The sequence below is a fragment of the Ovis aries genome, chromosome 9 (genome assembly GCF_016772045.2).
Source record: "Ovis aries strain OAR_USU_Benz2616 breed Rambouillet chromosome 9, ARS-UI_Ramb_v3.0, whole genome shotgun sequence".
Classification (NCBI taxonomy): Eukaryota; Metazoa; Chordata; class Mammalia; order Artiodactyla; family Bovidae; genus Ovis; species Ovis aries.
Window position 1 is genome coordinate 89,080,333 of NC_056062.1, and position 18,686 is coordinate 89,099,018.

The 18,686-nt window shown below is 39.1% G+C and overlaps 1 protein-coding gene across 1 annotated transcript in view; it reads right to left on the bottom strand.

The window, feature by feature from the left end:
• Window positions 1-18,686, bottom strand: part of CPNE3 (copine 3) — a 49,405-nt gene that overhangs the window by 20,051 nt on the left and 10,668 nt on the right. Inside the window, exons 2-8 of the mRNA XM_027973243.3 lie at window positions 15,444-15,583; window positions 14,993-15,172; window positions 13,380-13,454; window positions 12,074-12,145; window positions 7,361-7,444; window positions 5,579-5,668; window positions 1,156-1,254 (exon numbers count right to left, since the gene is read on the bottom strand). Of these exons, the coding sequence (XP_027829044.1) occupies window positions 1,156-1,254; window positions 5,579-5,668; window positions 7,361-7,444; window positions 12,074-12,145; window positions 13,380-13,454; window positions 14,993-15,172; window positions 15,444-15,575 (732 nt within the window). The 5' untranslated portion in view covers window positions 15,576-15,583. The remainder of the gene's footprint in view (window positions 1-1,155; window positions 1,255-5,578; window positions 5,669-7,360; window positions 7,445-12,073; window positions 12,146-13,379; window positions 13,455-14,992; window positions 15,173-15,443; window positions 15,584-18,686) is intronic.

An 18,686-nucleotide genomic window follows, 5' to 3' on the forward strand; every position in this document is an offset into this window, starting at 1 on the left:
TCTGACTCGTTACAGCTCCATGGACTGTAGCCCACCAGGCCCCTCTGTCCATGGAATTCTCCAGACAAGAACACTGGAGTGGGTTGCCATTTCTTACTCCGGGGGATCTTCCTGACCCTGGGATCAAATCCACATCTTCTGCACTGGCAGACGGATTCCTTACCACTGAGCCACTTGGCAAGCCCGTAGAGATAGGACTAGAGATCTCTGTATGACCTACTGAGAGTTCTAGTCCCACTCTGTTAGCTCAAAGCTCATTTCTCCCAATTATGTCAATCAAAAAGCTATTAAGTTTTATTTACTCATTTAGTATTTAAGTTTTGATCTAAAACTATCAGTATCTTCTTTTGGGTCACTTCACTTACATAACTTGGTAAAAAAAAGACCTTCCATTCTGACCATAATCTCTTACCTTTTAAACTTCACGTTTGGATTTTCAAAAGCAAATGCTATATAAGAGCATATTCTAGGTAAGCTAAAAAGAGAATTAACTTATTTCATTCAAACTAGAAAGTTAAGGAAGAGGGAAGCAGTTTATAAGTTTTATATAAAAAACACTCTGGAATAGTTTTTAGGCACTTTGCCACAGAGACAGGAAAGTTTCAGAAGCAATCTCAGAAATATGTGGGAATACTAACTAACAAACTGAATGTAATTAAGGCAAACAAACGATCCTAACAAAATCAGTCCATTAGCTGGCAACTTAATACTACATAATTTGAAGTAGTATAACTATGCTTTTATCCTTCCTTTGGGCAAGGACACGTCAAAGAGGGACAGAAGGTAAAAGCCAATTTCTAAAGGATCCAAAAGGAGAATAAATGTCCACAATTTAAGCCTTGGTATTTGTCTCATGTAGATATTAATTATTGTGGCCAATGAAGTGCCAAGATCTTTAAAACGAAGGCTTTTCAATCAAACCACATATATTTGTCCATAGTGAAAGGAAACCAAACTTCTAAACATAAATGTAAATTCACCCTAAGTAAGAATTTTGAATCATCTGACTACTTAAACAAAATTCACAGATTTCAGAATATTACATATTATAGAGTAAAAGCAAGGAAAGCTATTTGCTATTTCAAGAGGAAAAAATGAAGCAACAAATACAGGGCCAAATATAAGGTATATGCAAATAACAAAGGTGCAACTTACAGGTGAGTTTCTGGAGGCTTCTTTCAGTTTTGTCATTGTGGTTTGAAATGTTCCAATGAGATCATGTGACCCATCATTGTCATAATCATAACACTCTACCTATAAGGAAGCATAATAAAAATATATAAAAATCACTTTGTTTAAAAGAATTGGTTGCAATAAATGGGACTTGCCAAGAAGCGCACTTTTAATTAAAATAAGTGAAAATGTTTAATACACAGTCCTACTTGGAGAAGTAGGAACCAAGTTTCTAGAGGAATAATACTGAAACCCTTTCAAGCCCTGGCTATTCTTGGGATAAGATTCTAAGACAGATTGCAGGCACATGAAAAACACACATACTGTTGAAATTCCATGTTGAGCAGTTTCCAGTTCTCGTATATGCCCTTTACAAGTTCTAATAAAATCGAAATGGAATTAGACCTTCTCTCTCATCCACTTTTCACTTTGCTATTTTACAGTGGCTAAAAGCCATTATCTATCTGAAGGAAGAAAGGAAGTCAGTATTCTAAGCAGCTAAAAATCATATAATTAAATTCTAGATGATTTATAACTATGGAAAATGTATTTCATTAGCTGAAATCTGGTGAGGCTTGGCTTCTTTTAGGAATTAGATTCAATGAAGTTGGATTTGCATCAGTCTGAGGATCACAACTCCCACAATGAAAAGGAAAATTCCAGGAAAACAGTATTTAGCCCACTGAGGAAGTGTCTACACTGGGTCATCACAATGCTGTTTCCATATAAGACAAGGCCAAGTCCAGTCTGAGCTATGGCTTCCATTAAATGTTCACTATTTCTTAAAACACATGGAATAGAGCTGAGAGTATCTGATTTCCATGTTGGCAGATGCTGTCAAAGTGTAAATATTCACAAGAATATCAGAATAATCATTGCAGTGAGAAAATTAACATGGTGTGAACTCTTAGCAAGCGGAAGTGTTCAGTGTGATCATAAAGAACTTAAGCTTTTACACTGCTTTATAATTACAAACATTTCTTCCTGCAAACATCCATTACATGCGCTGCACACAGCATCTGCTGAGGATGCCAGGCAGACAGAAGAATTTAATGGTCTTAGAAAAGGACCTATCTTGCGTGGTAACCGACAAAGTAAATCTGTGCCAAGGAAACTTTTGAATACTTCTAGAGCCTATGATTTAAGATAAAAGGCCTATAATTGAAAAGTAATTTGCATTTGCCCTATGCTATAATCCTTTACCAAGTTATATTAATCATCAAGCTAAAACACTCAGGATTTATATATATTCACCAAGCAAAGTGATTTTTTTTCCTCAGTTCTATGAAAAGTGAGTTGAGTGCTTATCAAAACAGGAAGTCTTTCACTCCATATATTTTCATTATTTTTCAAGACTAAAAATCAAACAGTCAATAAATGAAAACAAGCTAGATCTAGAATGGCAATTCTGAGTAACAGTAAGTGCTTTTATTTGTTTCCAGCACTTCAGTCAGTAACTCTTGATCTATATATCTGATACTCATTTTTATTTTTTCATACTCAATTTTTAAACCGAAAGCCCTTTATCTGACAGAAAATGAATGACATCAATAATTTTCTAGAGGAATTAAAATTAAAGTTAAAATAATATTTTAATAATTTCATTTTTAAGAGGTTTTTTTTTAAATTACAGAAAACAGAACACTGCATTTTAGATTTGCATTCAGGCAACTCCAATTTATACCTAAAGACAACAAGATCAGGCTTTGATAAGACCAAGATTTTATTCAAACAAAACTTACGGAAGAGCTAAAACAGTTCATGTTTAGACTGTCCAAAACTTCTGGGAATGCAAAAACATTTTTAAAATGTAATTCCTGATAACTCACTATAATAAACTTGTAAGAAAAGTTCACTGTTGTCCCATTAAAGACAAATGTTAGATGTTAAAGGAAAATGTGACATTTATTATGCTGACATGTGTTCAGATACAGTTTGAGGCAAAAGGCGTAACGATTTATGTCATTTAATTTCCCTTCTCAAAAATTCGAAAACCAGTACTATTAGCTGTTTTAAACAACAGCTTCAGTAGTCTGTGAACCTGAAATGTACACATATATACATATTGCATATGTATATATGCAAAAGACTGCACACGTCACACAATACTACATTCACTAATGCATTCTCAGTTTAGACATGCATGGTTATTTTTCTTATTCGCACAATTTTATGAAAATAATAATCCATGCTAGAATGGCAACACTGGGACATTCACACTGCAGCAAAGAAATTACCAATGATTCCGACTCTATTCTCTGCTCTATAACTCTTTACTACACCTCTAAGCAATTTCCAAACACCAAGAGAATCAGTGATGGATGACTCTCTGATGACTGCAAAGAAATACAGAACTCAAGAAAGAAAGACAGAGATGGGGTGGCGAACCAATTGGCGTATAGTGAAAACAAGTGGAGAATCTTTCAAGAATGAAGACATTCATCACAGAAAGCTCAAAAAATCGGTTTACTTACTATAACAAAATAGCCCTGTGAGCATGACACTGTGCACAAAAAAAAGAAGTTTAAGAAATATTGTTTCATTGTTAATATATTATTACAAACAATCAAACAGAGTTTAAGCATTTTTTTCCTAGCCTTTCTTACTTCTTAGATCTAATGAAGCCTTATTACTTTTAATGTGAAAAGCAAAAGGTCTAGATTTAATATAACAGTAAAAAGTGTCAACTACAGATTGGCCCGCTCCATGGGGGCTTGCCATCACCTCTACAGGGGTTAAATCAAGTGACGCTGCAGCTGCGGACCTTCAGTGGCCCCTGAAGGAGTTCAGGGTGGAGAGCAGAAGTGAGGCACTCTACGTTCAGGGAAAAACTGGCAGGACAGGTCTTCAGACAGTTAAATATTCGCAGGAGCTGATTTTATGAAGCCAATTCTTGCATTTCCGCATATCTAGAAAAGCACTAAAATCCTTCACGGTCACGATGGTTTCTCATGACCAGCAGAAGCTTCACAAGACTCGTAGAAACCTTCAGGGAAAACCTGTGCTTGGTTGCATGTATTCCCCCCTTTACCAAAATCACATAAACACTGACCTTTCCCCTGCCTCTCTGGAACAGTTTCTCAGAGCTCTCCGAGGTGCTGTCTCTGCAGCCCTCAGATTATCCCCAATAAAACTTGACTCAAAACTCTCACGCTGTGCATTTTTTCTAGTTGACCAAAGTAATGTGCAAGGCTACTTTTCTATTTATTTTGTACCAAAATTTTCACTGCTGTTTGAAATATCACACAAATCATATTGATCTTTAAAATTCTCTGAAAAATGAGGAAAAAATTTATGGATCTAAGAAATGAAATGGTTTTCAATAATAATAGCATCTCTACTGTGTTTAACAGTTTATGAAACTTTTCACATACATTAATTTATTCCTGATTTTATTTTGCTATGTAGACATTATGTTCTCCATTATATAAGTAAGGAAGTTAAGTAAGGAAGTTGGAAAACCTGTTTAAGATCCCTTAGCTGGTTAAAGGTCTAAGTCAAGTCTTGGACTGTGGTTTGACTCAGATCCCTTCATCACTGTGCCTGCTTTCACTATGCTAATTATCAAAAGAAAAAAAAAAAAAAACAAAAAACTCACCCCAGTTTGCTGACCTCTGCAATACATGAAAAGGCTCCTATAGGGAATCTTACGTAAAGAAGTGACTAATATAAAAGTGTCTTTAAAATAATACATCTATATTGGCTATACGTGAAAACATTTAAAAAATTCTTAGCTATCTGCTGCAGCTCCCTGCATCTACTTTGCCTTCCTTTAAAAACTCTACAACTAAAGCCATCCAAATAAATATAAATAATATAATATAAATATAATATAGTATAATATAAATAATAAATTATACCTTCCTCTGAGCTCCGGGAGCTGGTGATGGACAGGGAGGCCTGGCATGCTGCAGTCCATGGGTCGCAAAGAGTCAGACATGACTGAGCGACTGAACTGAACTGAAAATCAGTGACGGGAAATGTCACCACTATTGCGCTCTGCGCTGAAGGCAGAAGGAAGCTCTGGGTTCTCAGTTAAAGTAATACCTATTTTTATTGCAAGGGACACACCAAAGCCAAAGAGTGCAGTTAACTGTTTCTATTCACAGAGCAGAAGACTCTTATTAAAAAGTAGGGAAGACTTAAATATTTTATTTTTAAAAATGAAGAATAAAATAAAACCCACAATGTTTGATTAAGCATTCAACAGGTCAACAGATCACTAAAATGGCTCTGCTCCTTTAGACTGACTGCTTATCAGAAACATTTCTATTTTAGCATTCCTAAATATAAATAAAATTCAAACTTACATCATTTACTTTCTTTAAGTACTAGCCAATGAACTAATTTATAAAAGCAGTGAGTGTGATTGTGTGTACATAATATATATATAATTTCAAATTACCTTAATAGTTTTATCCATATCTCCATAGCACAAAGAGTTAAGAGAGATCTTAAAAGGCTTCCAAACAGGATTCAAGTTGTTTTTAACAACCTATTAAATAATAATAATAATAAAAACCAGTTAGAAAAACATTCCATTCATCGTTAATGTTCTGCTCTTGCCTTTCCCAGGTTCCTACCAACTGCACCGTTCATTCTTCACCTCTTCACCCACCCAACTTCGTCAGTGAAAATCTAGCTAGGACCATATTATACACCTGTTATATGAAGAATGTGAGGGACTGTCTAGTCAAGGTACATTCTGAGAAAGAAAAAAAACTGGGAAATACATCCAACCATTACAAGATGCACTTAAAAATTTCAGAAGATTATTGGTTTTGTTGGAAACCAGAGTTTTCACTGCAGGACACAAGATTCAAATATGGAATAAGAAAGGTTGGGAAAGGATCTTGCTATATTTGATAATGAGAAAAATGGTATAAATTCATGATTTTAGGTTTTTTTAATGTGTAATATATAAACATATATACACAAACGTATTTCTCATTTCCACTGAAAAGGTCTAGAAGTGCTCAGCAGTAATGAGCACTCATACCCTGCTGTGCAAATCCTACCCTCTTAAAGGAAAAATCAGGCTTCCTAAGACAAATAGCTCATTCCAGATGGGATAGGGTAAGTACAAGGTCAACTGACAACACAATTTCACATAAAATAAGTTAGTGCTTAAAGACTAATTTGTTGTTGTTTAGTCACTAAGCTGTGTCCAACTCTTTTGTGACCCCATGGACCATAGCCAGTCCACCTCTGTCTATGCGATTTCCCAGGCAATACAGGAGCGGGTTGCCATTTCCTTCTCCAGGGGATCTTCCCAACCCAGAGATCGAAGCCATGTCTCCTGCGCTGGCAGGAGGGTTCTTTACCACTGAGTCACCTAGGGAACATAATAGCCAAATGCAAAATGTGAACTTGGAACGGACCCTGCATTAAACAATACAAAACACATAAAAAACGTGTTTGGGGAAATTGGGAGGATCTGAAGATGAACGGGATAGTAAATCACGTTACTAAATCAGCGCTAACTCTCTCAGTTATGGAGGTGTAGAGAAATGCCTTCGTTCTTGAGAAATACCTGTAGCAGTTAAAGGTGAAGAGCCACGATGTCTGTTGCCTACATTAGGATAGTTTGGCAAAAGGTCATGGACGAGGGCGTGAACAAGAGAGAGCACACTCCCGTGCGCTGGTGTGGCCATCTGGTAGATCTAGGGAAGGATACACTGGCATACATTTCAGTGTCCTTTACAGGATTTTGGAAATAAGGCGGAGGGACTTCCCTGGGGCCCAGAGGTGAAGAACCCACCCGCCAGAGCGGGAGACACAGGTTCAGTTCCTGCAGCACCCCACAGGCCTTGGGGCAACTAAGCCCATGGGTGCCGTGACCGCTGAACCGCACGCCTGGAGCCCTCAGCCCACAGGAGAAGCCAGCAGTATGAGAAGCCCGGGCTCCACACTAGAGAGCAGAGCCCACTCACTGCAACCGCGGAAAGCCCGGGGGCAGCAGCAAAGAGCCAGCTGAGCCAAAAGTAAGTAATTGAAAAAAACAACTAAGCATAGCAGCACCTTCTCATTAAAAAAAAAAGAAACGAGCATGCTGGCCTTGTGTCTCTGGCAGTTATATACGTCTGAATTTAGATGGATACTTTTATAAGTACATAAACTTTTAAAATTCAGATTATCACAATTCCAAAGGAAACTTCAACCCTACTTTTCAAACTCAGATATTCACCTCCGTTCGATGAACCATTAGCCAGTTTCCATCAGATGTCTGCTTGTGGAATTCTAGGTAAGGATCTGACTTTCCAAATAGATCCTACATTAAAATAAAAAGCAAAGCAATTATTCTCCTCCTAAAACATGCGAAACCACACTTTATACATGTTACATGTCTTTAGTACCTGAAGTTTAATTCTATAAACATATAAACAGATAGACATATAAACAGATAGACATATATAGAGAGAGATAGTACAATACAGCAATAAATACAAATCCCAATACATTCCTCACAAACATAAACCTGCTAAAGTCTACGAGGAGAACTTTTAAGGCATTCCTGATAAATGCTCATTATCCTTACACCCTTACATCTCAAAACACATGATGGCTTTAGAATACAGTGATCAACAGAACCCATTATCAACCCAGGACGCTTTTAGCTTATTTTCATTATTAGTATCATTCACTCATTCACACAGCACTAAGTAATTTTATCTAAATGATCCCGTACAGTAGTCGTACTAGCTCCACGAGAGGCAGGACAAACTGGATTCAGAGGAGTTAAAGACTTCGCCAAAATCACACAGCTAATGAACTGATGGATCTGAGCCTTGATTTCACATCTTACCCTGCTATGTCCAATACCCGTTTGGCAATCCCACACGTTTCTTTGCACAAACGCAAGGGAGCACAGACAAGGAGACACGTGAAGCGCACAACAGAAGTGCTGGGAGGGCACAAGATGTGCTCTCTTTCCTCTGTGATTCACCAGGCACAGCTCTCCTGTGCAACGCGCGAGCACAGTGAGTGTCCAAACGTCTCCTTAGCGCCATCTTACCCACATACACACACAGATGCTCTTCCACAGGGACATAAAATTCTGGAAAGATGTACAAAGGTAAAACTCAGATAGTAAGATTGTGGATGACTTTACCTTCTCATTTTTATTTATCTTCATTTTGAAACTTCTATCTGCCTTAGCATATATTACTTATTATTTGTGAAAGTGAAAGGACATCTGTTAAGCCCACAGGAATGCATGCACATATGTTCCTAAACTGAAGATTTGTTTCAGTACTGAATTTACTTCAATATTAAATTAAGAACTAAGATATTATTTCCCTCCTCGGCATACTTTAATGTTAGGAAAGGAACACATCCCTCATAGTCAAAAATAAAAACACAAAGACTACACAGAACTTTTAAAATTTAACCTTCTCTCTAAGAAGAATTTAAGCAATGTAATAAGCCTCTCTATGCTCCATTTTATAAAACTAGGAACAATATTATACCCAGAGAAGCTAACTTTCCCAAAAGCACATGAACATCCTCTGTCTTTTTTATCTTGGAGATAATCTTTTGAGAAAGGGAGAATATCATTACTACCATATTGAAGGTCAAAAAACAGACCCTGCTTGACAGTTCATGAAGCTGTCAACAGAAGAGCTAAAATAAGAAGTAGAAGTCCCTGACTCTGACCTCCAGGATGAGTTAAGTCAAAAGAGCAAGGCAGAGAAATGCATGCGTGATATTAATATATCATGCTTCACTTAATCAAAGACTGGGGCTGGGCTAGGGTATGGAAATGTAAATATATACACACACACAGGCGTGCACACTCATATCTACCTATATGACATATACATCCATATCTATCTATTTGTACATTTATATACACACAGAGAGACACACAGAGACACACGTGTACATAGACACCAAAAAAACCCCTTAGTTTTTTGGAAAATGAAGGATTAAGCCATTAAATGTAAGTTTTACAAATGAATAAAATACAGCAAGAGAAAAAACTGCAGCGTGGACAGGGAAAGAAGCTAAATTTCTTGAATATACCTTGTTTTCTGTTAGCTTTGGAACCATCTTATACGTGACTATAAAGCAAAATTAAACCAAAAAAAATTTAAAGCAATCTCTAAATATCAAAAGCAAAATCTGATTATGTGTTAATGTTACAGCATAACCACTCAGAGAACAATTATTCCTTTAAAACCCAGGAACTAAATTCGTATAATTCAAGTGGAATATATAACCCTAAAGGCAAAAAAACACTTCAAAGAAAGTTCAAGCTATTGTCAGTAAAAATATTTTTGCTGTAACATGTATATTTGTATTTTTAAACTGTTAGATATTATATAGGGCAAAACATAAGCAGTTATGTTAGTTTCCTTATGAATCAACATTTGACATACGTAAAAAGAGGTGCAACTACAGAATTAAAGAAATAACAGCCTTGTAATTTTACATTTGAATTGGAATTTGTTATACAAGTTTACGATTTAGTTTTCCTTAAAAAAGAAAAGACTTTCCTATAGCTATCTACTGAAAAGTCCTAGAAAGAATGAGCAACAGCAATCAATAAACATTAAGCACCCCTTAGTACCACATCGTGGACTCACCATAGAAAGGCTCCCTTTAACCTGCCAATCTGGGGCAGAAATTAGATAAAATAAGCATGGAACATCTGTCATGCCACAAAGCAAGAAGCTAGCCAAAGACTTCTGAGACTGTGCCAAATGGCTCAGGAACAAACTTAAATAGGTTCCCTCCCATAGGTCAAACTTGGGATACTTTAAGCATCAATAAGATTAATAGAGTTCCTGGAAATACTAAAAAAAAAAAAAAAAAAATTTAAGCTCTTCTGTAAAAGTCAAGTTTACAGAAATTTATTCTTCTAAAAAATAGTAAATATAAAAAAAAAAATCAAACACTTCAGCTTGCCTTTTCTGGACAAACTATCTTGGAATAAATAAATGCCTAATGTGAAGAAAGATACTTCTCTCTAGAGAAGTATTCTCGGTAATAAAAGAAGCAGCAATGATAGCATGAGAATAACAATATTTTAAGGCCCTTAATCAGAGAAGGCAATGGCACCCCACTCCAGTACCCTTGCCTGGAAAATCCCATGGACGGAGGAGCCTGGTGGGCTGCAGTCCATGGGGTCGCTAAGAGTCGGATACGACTGAGCGACTTCACTTTCACTTTTCACTTTCATGCATTGGAGAAGGAAATAGCAACCCACTCCAGTGTTCTTGCCTGGAGAATCCCAGGGACGGGGGAGCCTGGTGGGCTGCCGTCTATGGGGTCGCACAGAGTCGGACATGACTGAAGTGACTTAGCAGCAGCAGCAGGAAGGCTCTTAATAAAATAGTATATCTAGGTAGTTATCATCAATGGTCACTAATACCCCAAAAAACAGAACTTGACAATGTGAGCCTCTTGATGGAATTAGTGTCACCACCTATGAAACTCATACCAATTCAAAATGCCACGAGATCATACCTCTAGATTCAATTTCAGCTGATAGAAATCAGGAAATAAAATATGGAGAAACAAACATATTACATGACATCACAGGGATTTAACTAGCGTATACTGTGTGTGAAAACTTCTATAGGACAAAGGAGTCAGTTTATTGAATAAATCCATGGATGGATGGATAGGACAGAGGGAGAGAGAGGAAACAAGAGAGCAATAGAGACAGAAAGGGAAGTAAAGGGAAGGGGAGAACGTAAAGGTTAAAAAAATATAAGAGACACATTAAGTAACTGTATTATTTTAAAAGTCTTTAGAGATACATCTACATTTACGGATGCAATGATACACTGTCTGGGAGGAGAGAAAGTAGACAGGGTAGGGATGAGATAAAATTGGACAGGAGTTGTAACATTTTTAAAGATAGGTGGTGGGAACATGGAATTTTTTAGAAATACTATATTTTTGATAGATTTTTTAGATATTTTAGATAGATATTTCTATATCTATTTTTGTGTATGTTTACATTTTTCCAAAATATTTTTTAAAAAATAACTAGCTAGGTCTAAGGATATCTGGCTGGTCTAAGATATTTGCAAACTGCATTGTAAGGTAGATGAAAATGATGAAGAATATTGATTGCATTATAGAATTACATACAAAAGTCACTCAAAGAATTATTCCAATCCAAGGTATACACTACACTTAAGTGTTCTTATTAGTATTCATCCTAAATTTTGAATGCAGAGAGGAAAGTGAAAGTGAAAGTTGCTCAGTCATGTCCAACTCTTTGCGACCCCGTGGACCATGCAGTCCATGGAATTCTCCAGGCCAGAATACCCGGATTGAGTAGCCTTTCTCTTCTCCAAAAGAAAAGGCTTTGCTGAATTTTGATTCAATATCTGTGCTTCAGTCAGTCCAATTCTTTGAGACTCTATGGACTGAAGCCTGCCAGGCTCCTCTGTCCATGGGAATTCTCCAGGCAAGAAATACTGGAGTGGATTGCCAAGCCCTCTTCCAGGGGAATCTTCCAGACCCAAGGATCGAACCCATGACTCTTATGTCTCCTGCACTGGCAGGCAGGTTCTTTACCACTAGCGCCACCTGAGAAGCCCCAAAGAGGAAAATCTAATCAATAAAGCATGGAATTTTAGCTTTTTTCTTTAAGTAATTCAAATACACTCTAAAATATCTCTTACAATAACGTTAATGTTTGTATTAACTCTTCTTTTAAGCTATACAAACTCTTTGGTTACATCCAGGGGAAAGAGGTAAAGAGAAATATCTTCTGCTTAAATATGCATCCATATAGAAAATAGAGTTTGGAACTAATACTCCATGATGTTTAGATGATAGAGTTCATAATATTAATTGCATTATTATTTTCTCAAAAAGTAACCAATGTGAGGGGGAAAAAAAGATGATATCCTTGTTGAAATCTGCATCACCCACCTACCTTATTATCCAGTTTTCTTGCTTCCATTTCGAACAAGACAATTCTGTTATCCTTTATTTCTTCAGCTGAAATCTATGAGTAGACAAGGTAAGTAAAAGAAAATGTTTTGGGGATTCTGATACAGTCACGAAGTACTGATTTAGTCTGTTATCTAATAGTATACAAAGTCTACACTGACATTGTATAGTCTAAAATAAGTAACAAAATGGTACTATTAAGAAAGAATTGTCATTATTTCCTTTATGCATGTGAAATAAATATATTTCCAAAATATGCCTAATTTACATTATGCAACTTTCTTTTTAATGTTGTTGCCGAAACTGGATCTTCCTTCTTCTGATGGAAAAAATCAAAGCCCTGCACAGCACTGGTGAGAGCTCTCCAGAGATGGAGAAGCATGGGTAAGTTACACCTAGAGAACATTACACATTCAAATATCAGCTCCATATTTTTCATCCAAGGTAACTGAAAGACTTACTCTAGTCAAAAACAAATTCTAGGCTGTGATGGCCTCAAAAGCCATAACGCTACCTACTTGCAATGATCTCTGTTCCCCACATAGAAGTCAACACCCCCAACAGACTGGACATTCTTTGGCACCTAAACTAGAGCAAACAACTACTCAGAGAAATGTGTTTGATAACTGCAATAATCCTGAAACACGACTCTCTCAGCCTCCCATTCCCAGGCAGAGCTAAAGCAAGACAGCTGTCTCTTCAGACAGCTGTGACTACCTGGACAGCAACTCTAGAACATTTAGAACATTTAAAAGCATGGCACTATATAATTTGAAATCTAAAATAAGATAATGCATATATTCACTTGCCCAGGTCCAGCAATCAGCAAGGAAAAATTTAGGTAAGAGGACGGACAGCAAAGTGCACACGCACACACACAAAACACGGTTAAGAACTGAGCGGTTCAATGGCCACGTCATACTACAAGATCATTCAGGAATCAAAACCACTATGGAAAGTTTCTGTCATGCGAGGGGCCTATGTTTGATTTGCTGAGAGCCAAATTGATCCATTCACATTATTAAGTAATTTCTTCCTACTCTGGGAATTGATGCTTCCATCAGGAAGAAGCAAGCATTACCACGGTGTGTGTGACTTTCTTTTAGGCACAGCACAGTTTCCATTTGCGATCACTCTAAGGCAAGTCAAGGGAGGGTGGAGGGCGACATTCAGGATCAAACGATAACGCCTACTGTAGAATCTCTGTCTGATATACACAGTCTCAGCTTGTCCACTTGTGCTAAATCTCAGGAGGCAAAAGACTTGTATTTTAAAGGATCTTATTTTACCGTAATGCTCCCTTTTCCTGCAGGTCTGCCATTTTTAAGCACCAGTGGTCGGGTTAGCTTCTTACTGGAAACAATCTGTTAAAACCGGAAAGTGATACAAAGAGCTATTTCACTTCAACATGTGAATGCTTAAACTAAACAGTTTTCAAAAGACGGTTGAGAATAAAGTATACAAAGTTATTAGAAATGGAAACATTAAGTTCATTCCTTAAAGATTTGGAGATTACAAAATGCATCTGCACCCAAATGGAAAAAAACTTTCAAGGAGCCAATCCTGGTGGATAAAATCTCCCCAAACCACTAGTTTCTTTATCAACCACTTCAAATTCTTCCTTGTAAAGAAAAAAGAGGGCAAGATCCTCATGACATATACAAATCACTAAGCTGAAACAAAACCCCTATAGGTAACAAGGGTTTCCTGTCAATTTTTCAACTGACACATAACTTCAATGTATAATCCTCATAAGATATCATTTTGATTAAAATAATACAGTTAGCACACATACTCTCACAGGTATGTTTCTCAAATTTGCTATAACTTTAGATATACTGTGATTTTTTTCCCAAAAAATAAGTACTTCTTTAATTTTCTTTTTGATACAAGTATCAAAGTTTTAGAAATCTGACCAGCTCCATGTTGTCCTTGAGACATAGGAAATACAATGATCTCCAAAAAATTCAAGACTAAAAGATAAACTCATAAAAGACAAATCTTAGATATCACCCACTGAAAAAAAATAACTCCTCCCTCCGAAAATCCCATAAACACGGTCACTGTCTCCCCTTAGAAGTCAAACCGAGCTGGGAGCACAATGGTGAGCCCACAGACACACCCGTGCTCCAACCCAACCTGTGATATCCTAGAAAGACATAAAATTAATCGACTACAATAAAATATGGTAAACATTTAGGTAGAAGGAGTGGAGAAGACCACCAAGTGAGCACAGCAGGGTGACCCAAACGACTCTAGGGTGTCAGAGAAGGCTTGCGAGGGGGAGTTGGGTTCATGCCCAAGGCAAAAGGAGGAGCAAGCCAGGAAAAGGGACTGTGCTGGGCTATCAAGGGGTCAAGAGGCATCGGTCATGCAAGTTAGAACGTCAGAGAAGTTGCCGTCGCCTTGACAGCATTTACGACCTCAACGTAAGAACAACACTGTACTGAAATCTGTAAAGAGCAGACAAGCAGCTAGAGTAATGGTACTATTCATTGAAATGGCAAACGGAACATCTTTAACTCATGAGAACTAATACACACTTTGCAAAAGAACCATGGTCCCTACCCTCATAAAAAGTAAGATAAATTCCATAATGTTTAAGGCAAACATAAGCTCAGTTGCTCAGTCATGTCCGACTCTTTGTGGCCCCATGGACTGTATCCCTCCAAGCTCCTCTGTCCATGGGATTTTCCAGGCAACAATACCGGAGTGGCTTGCCACTTCCTACTCCAGGAGATCTTCCCAAGCCAGGGATCAAACCCAAGTCTCTGCATTGCCAGACAGATTCTTTACCACTAGTGCCACCTGGAAAGCCCAACAATTAAACTAAAGAGAATTTATCAAAAACACCTGATGGTTTGGCTCAACTGTAGAAAACACCTGTACCATTCGTACTCACTTGTCCAAGGGTACATTCACATTCTCCTAAGAAGTCATCATCGCTCAGCTCGATAGTTTTGTTATCGATGTCATAGATCCCAAATTTCAATTTCTGAACCACTTCAAAGTAGTAATCAATAATAAATGTCTTGGAGAATTTGGGGTTCAGGCAATTCTTAATCCTTTCTGTGCGCTCAACCTAAATTCAACCCACCAAAACAAAAAAAGTTTCTTCAGATCAAAGGTGTATTTGTTTATTATCTTTATATACTACATGTGTCTAAATATTGGCATGATAGCTAAAGGAAGCATCTATATGTATATGAAATATTTCACAATCAAGGACTAATTTGCCTGAAAAACTGCACTAACAGATGAGATGGTTTTATTTTTTAACTTTTTAAATAAACTCTTCATATTGTCAAAAAAGCAACTCAGGCGGCTTTTCAGCTGCAAGTATTTAATATTACCTCATACCACTGCTGACCGCTCGTATTCAAAAATAACACACATAGAGGATCTGACTTTGACCCTATGTCTTTATCCAAAAGATTGTCACAGGAAATATTCAGCTCCACCTTTGTGACGCACTGGGCAGCCATCTCTTGAGCTGTGAGAAAAAGAAAGAAATGAGTAAGCCAGTGAAGCGGTGCCTTTAACAAGCGCACGCCTTCCTTGGGATTTCCCTCAAGGTTCAGCAGCTACGACTCTGTGTTCACTTCAAGCCCGAGTTTGATCCTGGTCAGGGAACTCAGACCCTGAAAGCTACGTGAAGCAGCCAAAAAAAGGACAAAGAAAAAGGCACACGCGTTCTTAATGAAACACCTAAATTCTTAGGACACACAGTCAGAACAGGATAACAGAGTGAGCTTGCTGGAAAAGACTTTGTTGTATGTGTCTCCAGGGGACTCAGATGTCTCATTACCCCATGCCAATCATACTGCTTCCGCCAGATTATCTTGCTGGGATAAAACTCATTTTACAGTGTGACAATAAAATGCAGCTTTCAAGATGGCAAATAAGATATATTAATCTTATCATTTTCCTGTACGTTTTACCCTTCAGAAAAAGTCCAAGTATAATCGTGACCTTTCACTTAAAGGCAAACATAGCCTTCTGCTACAAAACGAGACAGATTAAACCTCAACCTTAATTTTATCTTTATTTATTTGACAAAATACTGAGTGAGATACTTGCTGTTTTCAAGGAATTTTGGCTAAGACCCAGACCTGGGGAATAAAAGACCCTCACATACACCCCTCTGCCCCTCCCTGCACGTTTTCCAGCAGCGGTCCTCAAGCCTGACTGCTCTTAGAATCACCCGGGGCGCTTTCAAAGCCCCTGAGGCTGGTGGCCCGCACAATGAGATGTGACCTAACTGGTTTAGGGTGCAGCCTGGGCGTTGCTCCTTGGATAATTTCCATGTGCAGACAAGGCTGACAAGCTACCATCTACACAACATGCTCAGCTGCTTCAGTCGAGTCTAGCTCTTCACGGCACGATGGACTGTAGCCCACCAGGCTTCCCTGTCCATGGGATTTTTCAGGCAAGGATACTGGAGAGGGTTGTCCCTCCTCCTCCAGGGGATCTTCCCGACCTAGGGATCGAACCAGTCTCCAGTGTCTCCTGCATGACAGTGTGTGTCCGTCGCTCAGTCATGTGTCTGACTCTTGGCAACCCGTGCACTGTAGCCCGCCAAGCTTCTCCACCCGTAGGATTCTCCAGGCAAGGATACTAGGGGTGGCTTGCCATTTCCTTCTCTGGGAGATCTTCCCCAGCCAGCCATTGAACCCGGGTCTCCCGCATTGCGGGCAGACTCTTTACAGTTTGAGCCACCGGGGAAGGCTGGGTCATTACAGCCTGCCTGACAGGTGATTTCTTTACTGCTGAGCCACAGGGGAAGCTCAACCTACAGTGTGTCCAGCAAACGAGCATGGCTTCCCTTTCCTCGAGACTTGCTGATAAACGCTGGAGCTGGCCTCACGTTCACTCACCCTGCTTGCCCCAACTCCCTGTCAGGATACGGAGAGGACCCGGGAGCGGGCGGAGAGGTGGGTGCTGGCCCTGAGACGCAGGCGGGGTTGAGGGTGAGCCCTTCCTTCCCTGAACCAGGGGAAAGAAAGGGCCTGCAGGTATCAGAAGAGGAAGTGGGCATTGCACTCCCCAGCTGGAAGTCCACCTAGCTGGCAGTCTAAAGGAAAGTGAAGCTTTCGGGTCCTGGCGGTAGAAAGGTACCTCATCCCTTAGAGCTGCTGGCAACATCCTTAGAATGTGGAGTGGTTAGTGCCCTCTGATCTCCACTTTGAGCTGAAATTCTGAAAATACAGTAGAATAAATCTACTCATCATCTTGTTACAGTCAAACAATTTCTGGGCTCTACAAAACGTGTGGTCAGGTCTGAAATAATTAGGACTACTATTAGAAGGGGCTTCCTAGGTGGCCCTAATGGTCAAGAATCCTCCTGCCAGTGCAGGAGACACAAGAGATGTGGGTTGGACCCCTGGGTCAGGAAGCTCCCCTGGAACAGGAAGTGGCACGCGTCGTATCCAGCTGCCTCAGTCGTATCCAGCTCTTTGTGACCCTATGGACCGTAGCCCACAGGCCTCTTTTGTCCATGGGATTCTCCAGGCAAGAATCCTGGAGTCGGTCGCCTTGCCCTCCTCCAGGGGATTTTCTTGACCCGGGGACCAAACCCGCATCTCCTGCATGGTGGGTGGATTCTTTTACCGCTGAGCCGCTGGCGGAGCCCAGTGAAGATAATCCTTCCATGTAAAGTCAGTCTCATAGGAAAGAGACATCACATATCAGAAGAGCGTTATTTTTCCCCAACAGTGCTCACCCAAGAGGTACAAAAACAATGCGGCAGGCACACCTGATTATTTAGTAGTATTAAACTGCTGACAGCTACACTACTGCATGGTAGCCAGGACCCGAGTTTCCCCCATTAGCAGCGCTCCTCGCCCCGCCTGAAAATGACTCTAAATGCAGCACCAGTTTTATCTAGAAAGCCATTATGACTGAATGGCAAATGGAAGAAATTACATAAACACACTGGTCTGAAACATTCTGAATATTTAACATGAAGATGTTATTTTCATTTCCTTTCTAAGTAATTATCGAGCACAGAATAATTTTTATTCAATTATATTAAAATGTTCAGCTTTTTAAAGAGCAATAGGCCTTCGTTCATGATGGAAGAAAATGAAGCAACTGTTTTGTATCCTTTAGTATGGAAAATAGGAGACGTGGCTGGGACAAGCAGTTGGGCAGAGGAAGCCATGTACAACTAAAGAGCAGGCTTACGTCTTTCAGTCCTCAAAAGAGCAGGGTGACAGGGAAGATAGGAAGGGTCCCCAGGATCAGACAATGGCTTCTCTGATGGTACAGACCGCTTAATGGGGAGTCATCTGGTTTCTAAATGCAAATAACTCCTAGAAAGCATCTCGGTCATTCTCCGAGTCACCCGAACTTTCCTGAATCAACACTATATAACACAGATCCATCAAAGGAATTGAAAATTAAGGCCTAATATCTTAAGTAGGACCCGAGGTGTGAAATTTAAGGCATATGGTTTTCCCCACGCCTTCGCTGAAAATCCTTCAGTCTCGTCTGCTCCCGCGTTTCCATCGTCCCTCAGCAGCAGAGGCCGCCTGCGATAGCCCCAAACCTCTCCAAGGTGGAGGCAAGAATCTTCCTTCACCCACAGTCACAAC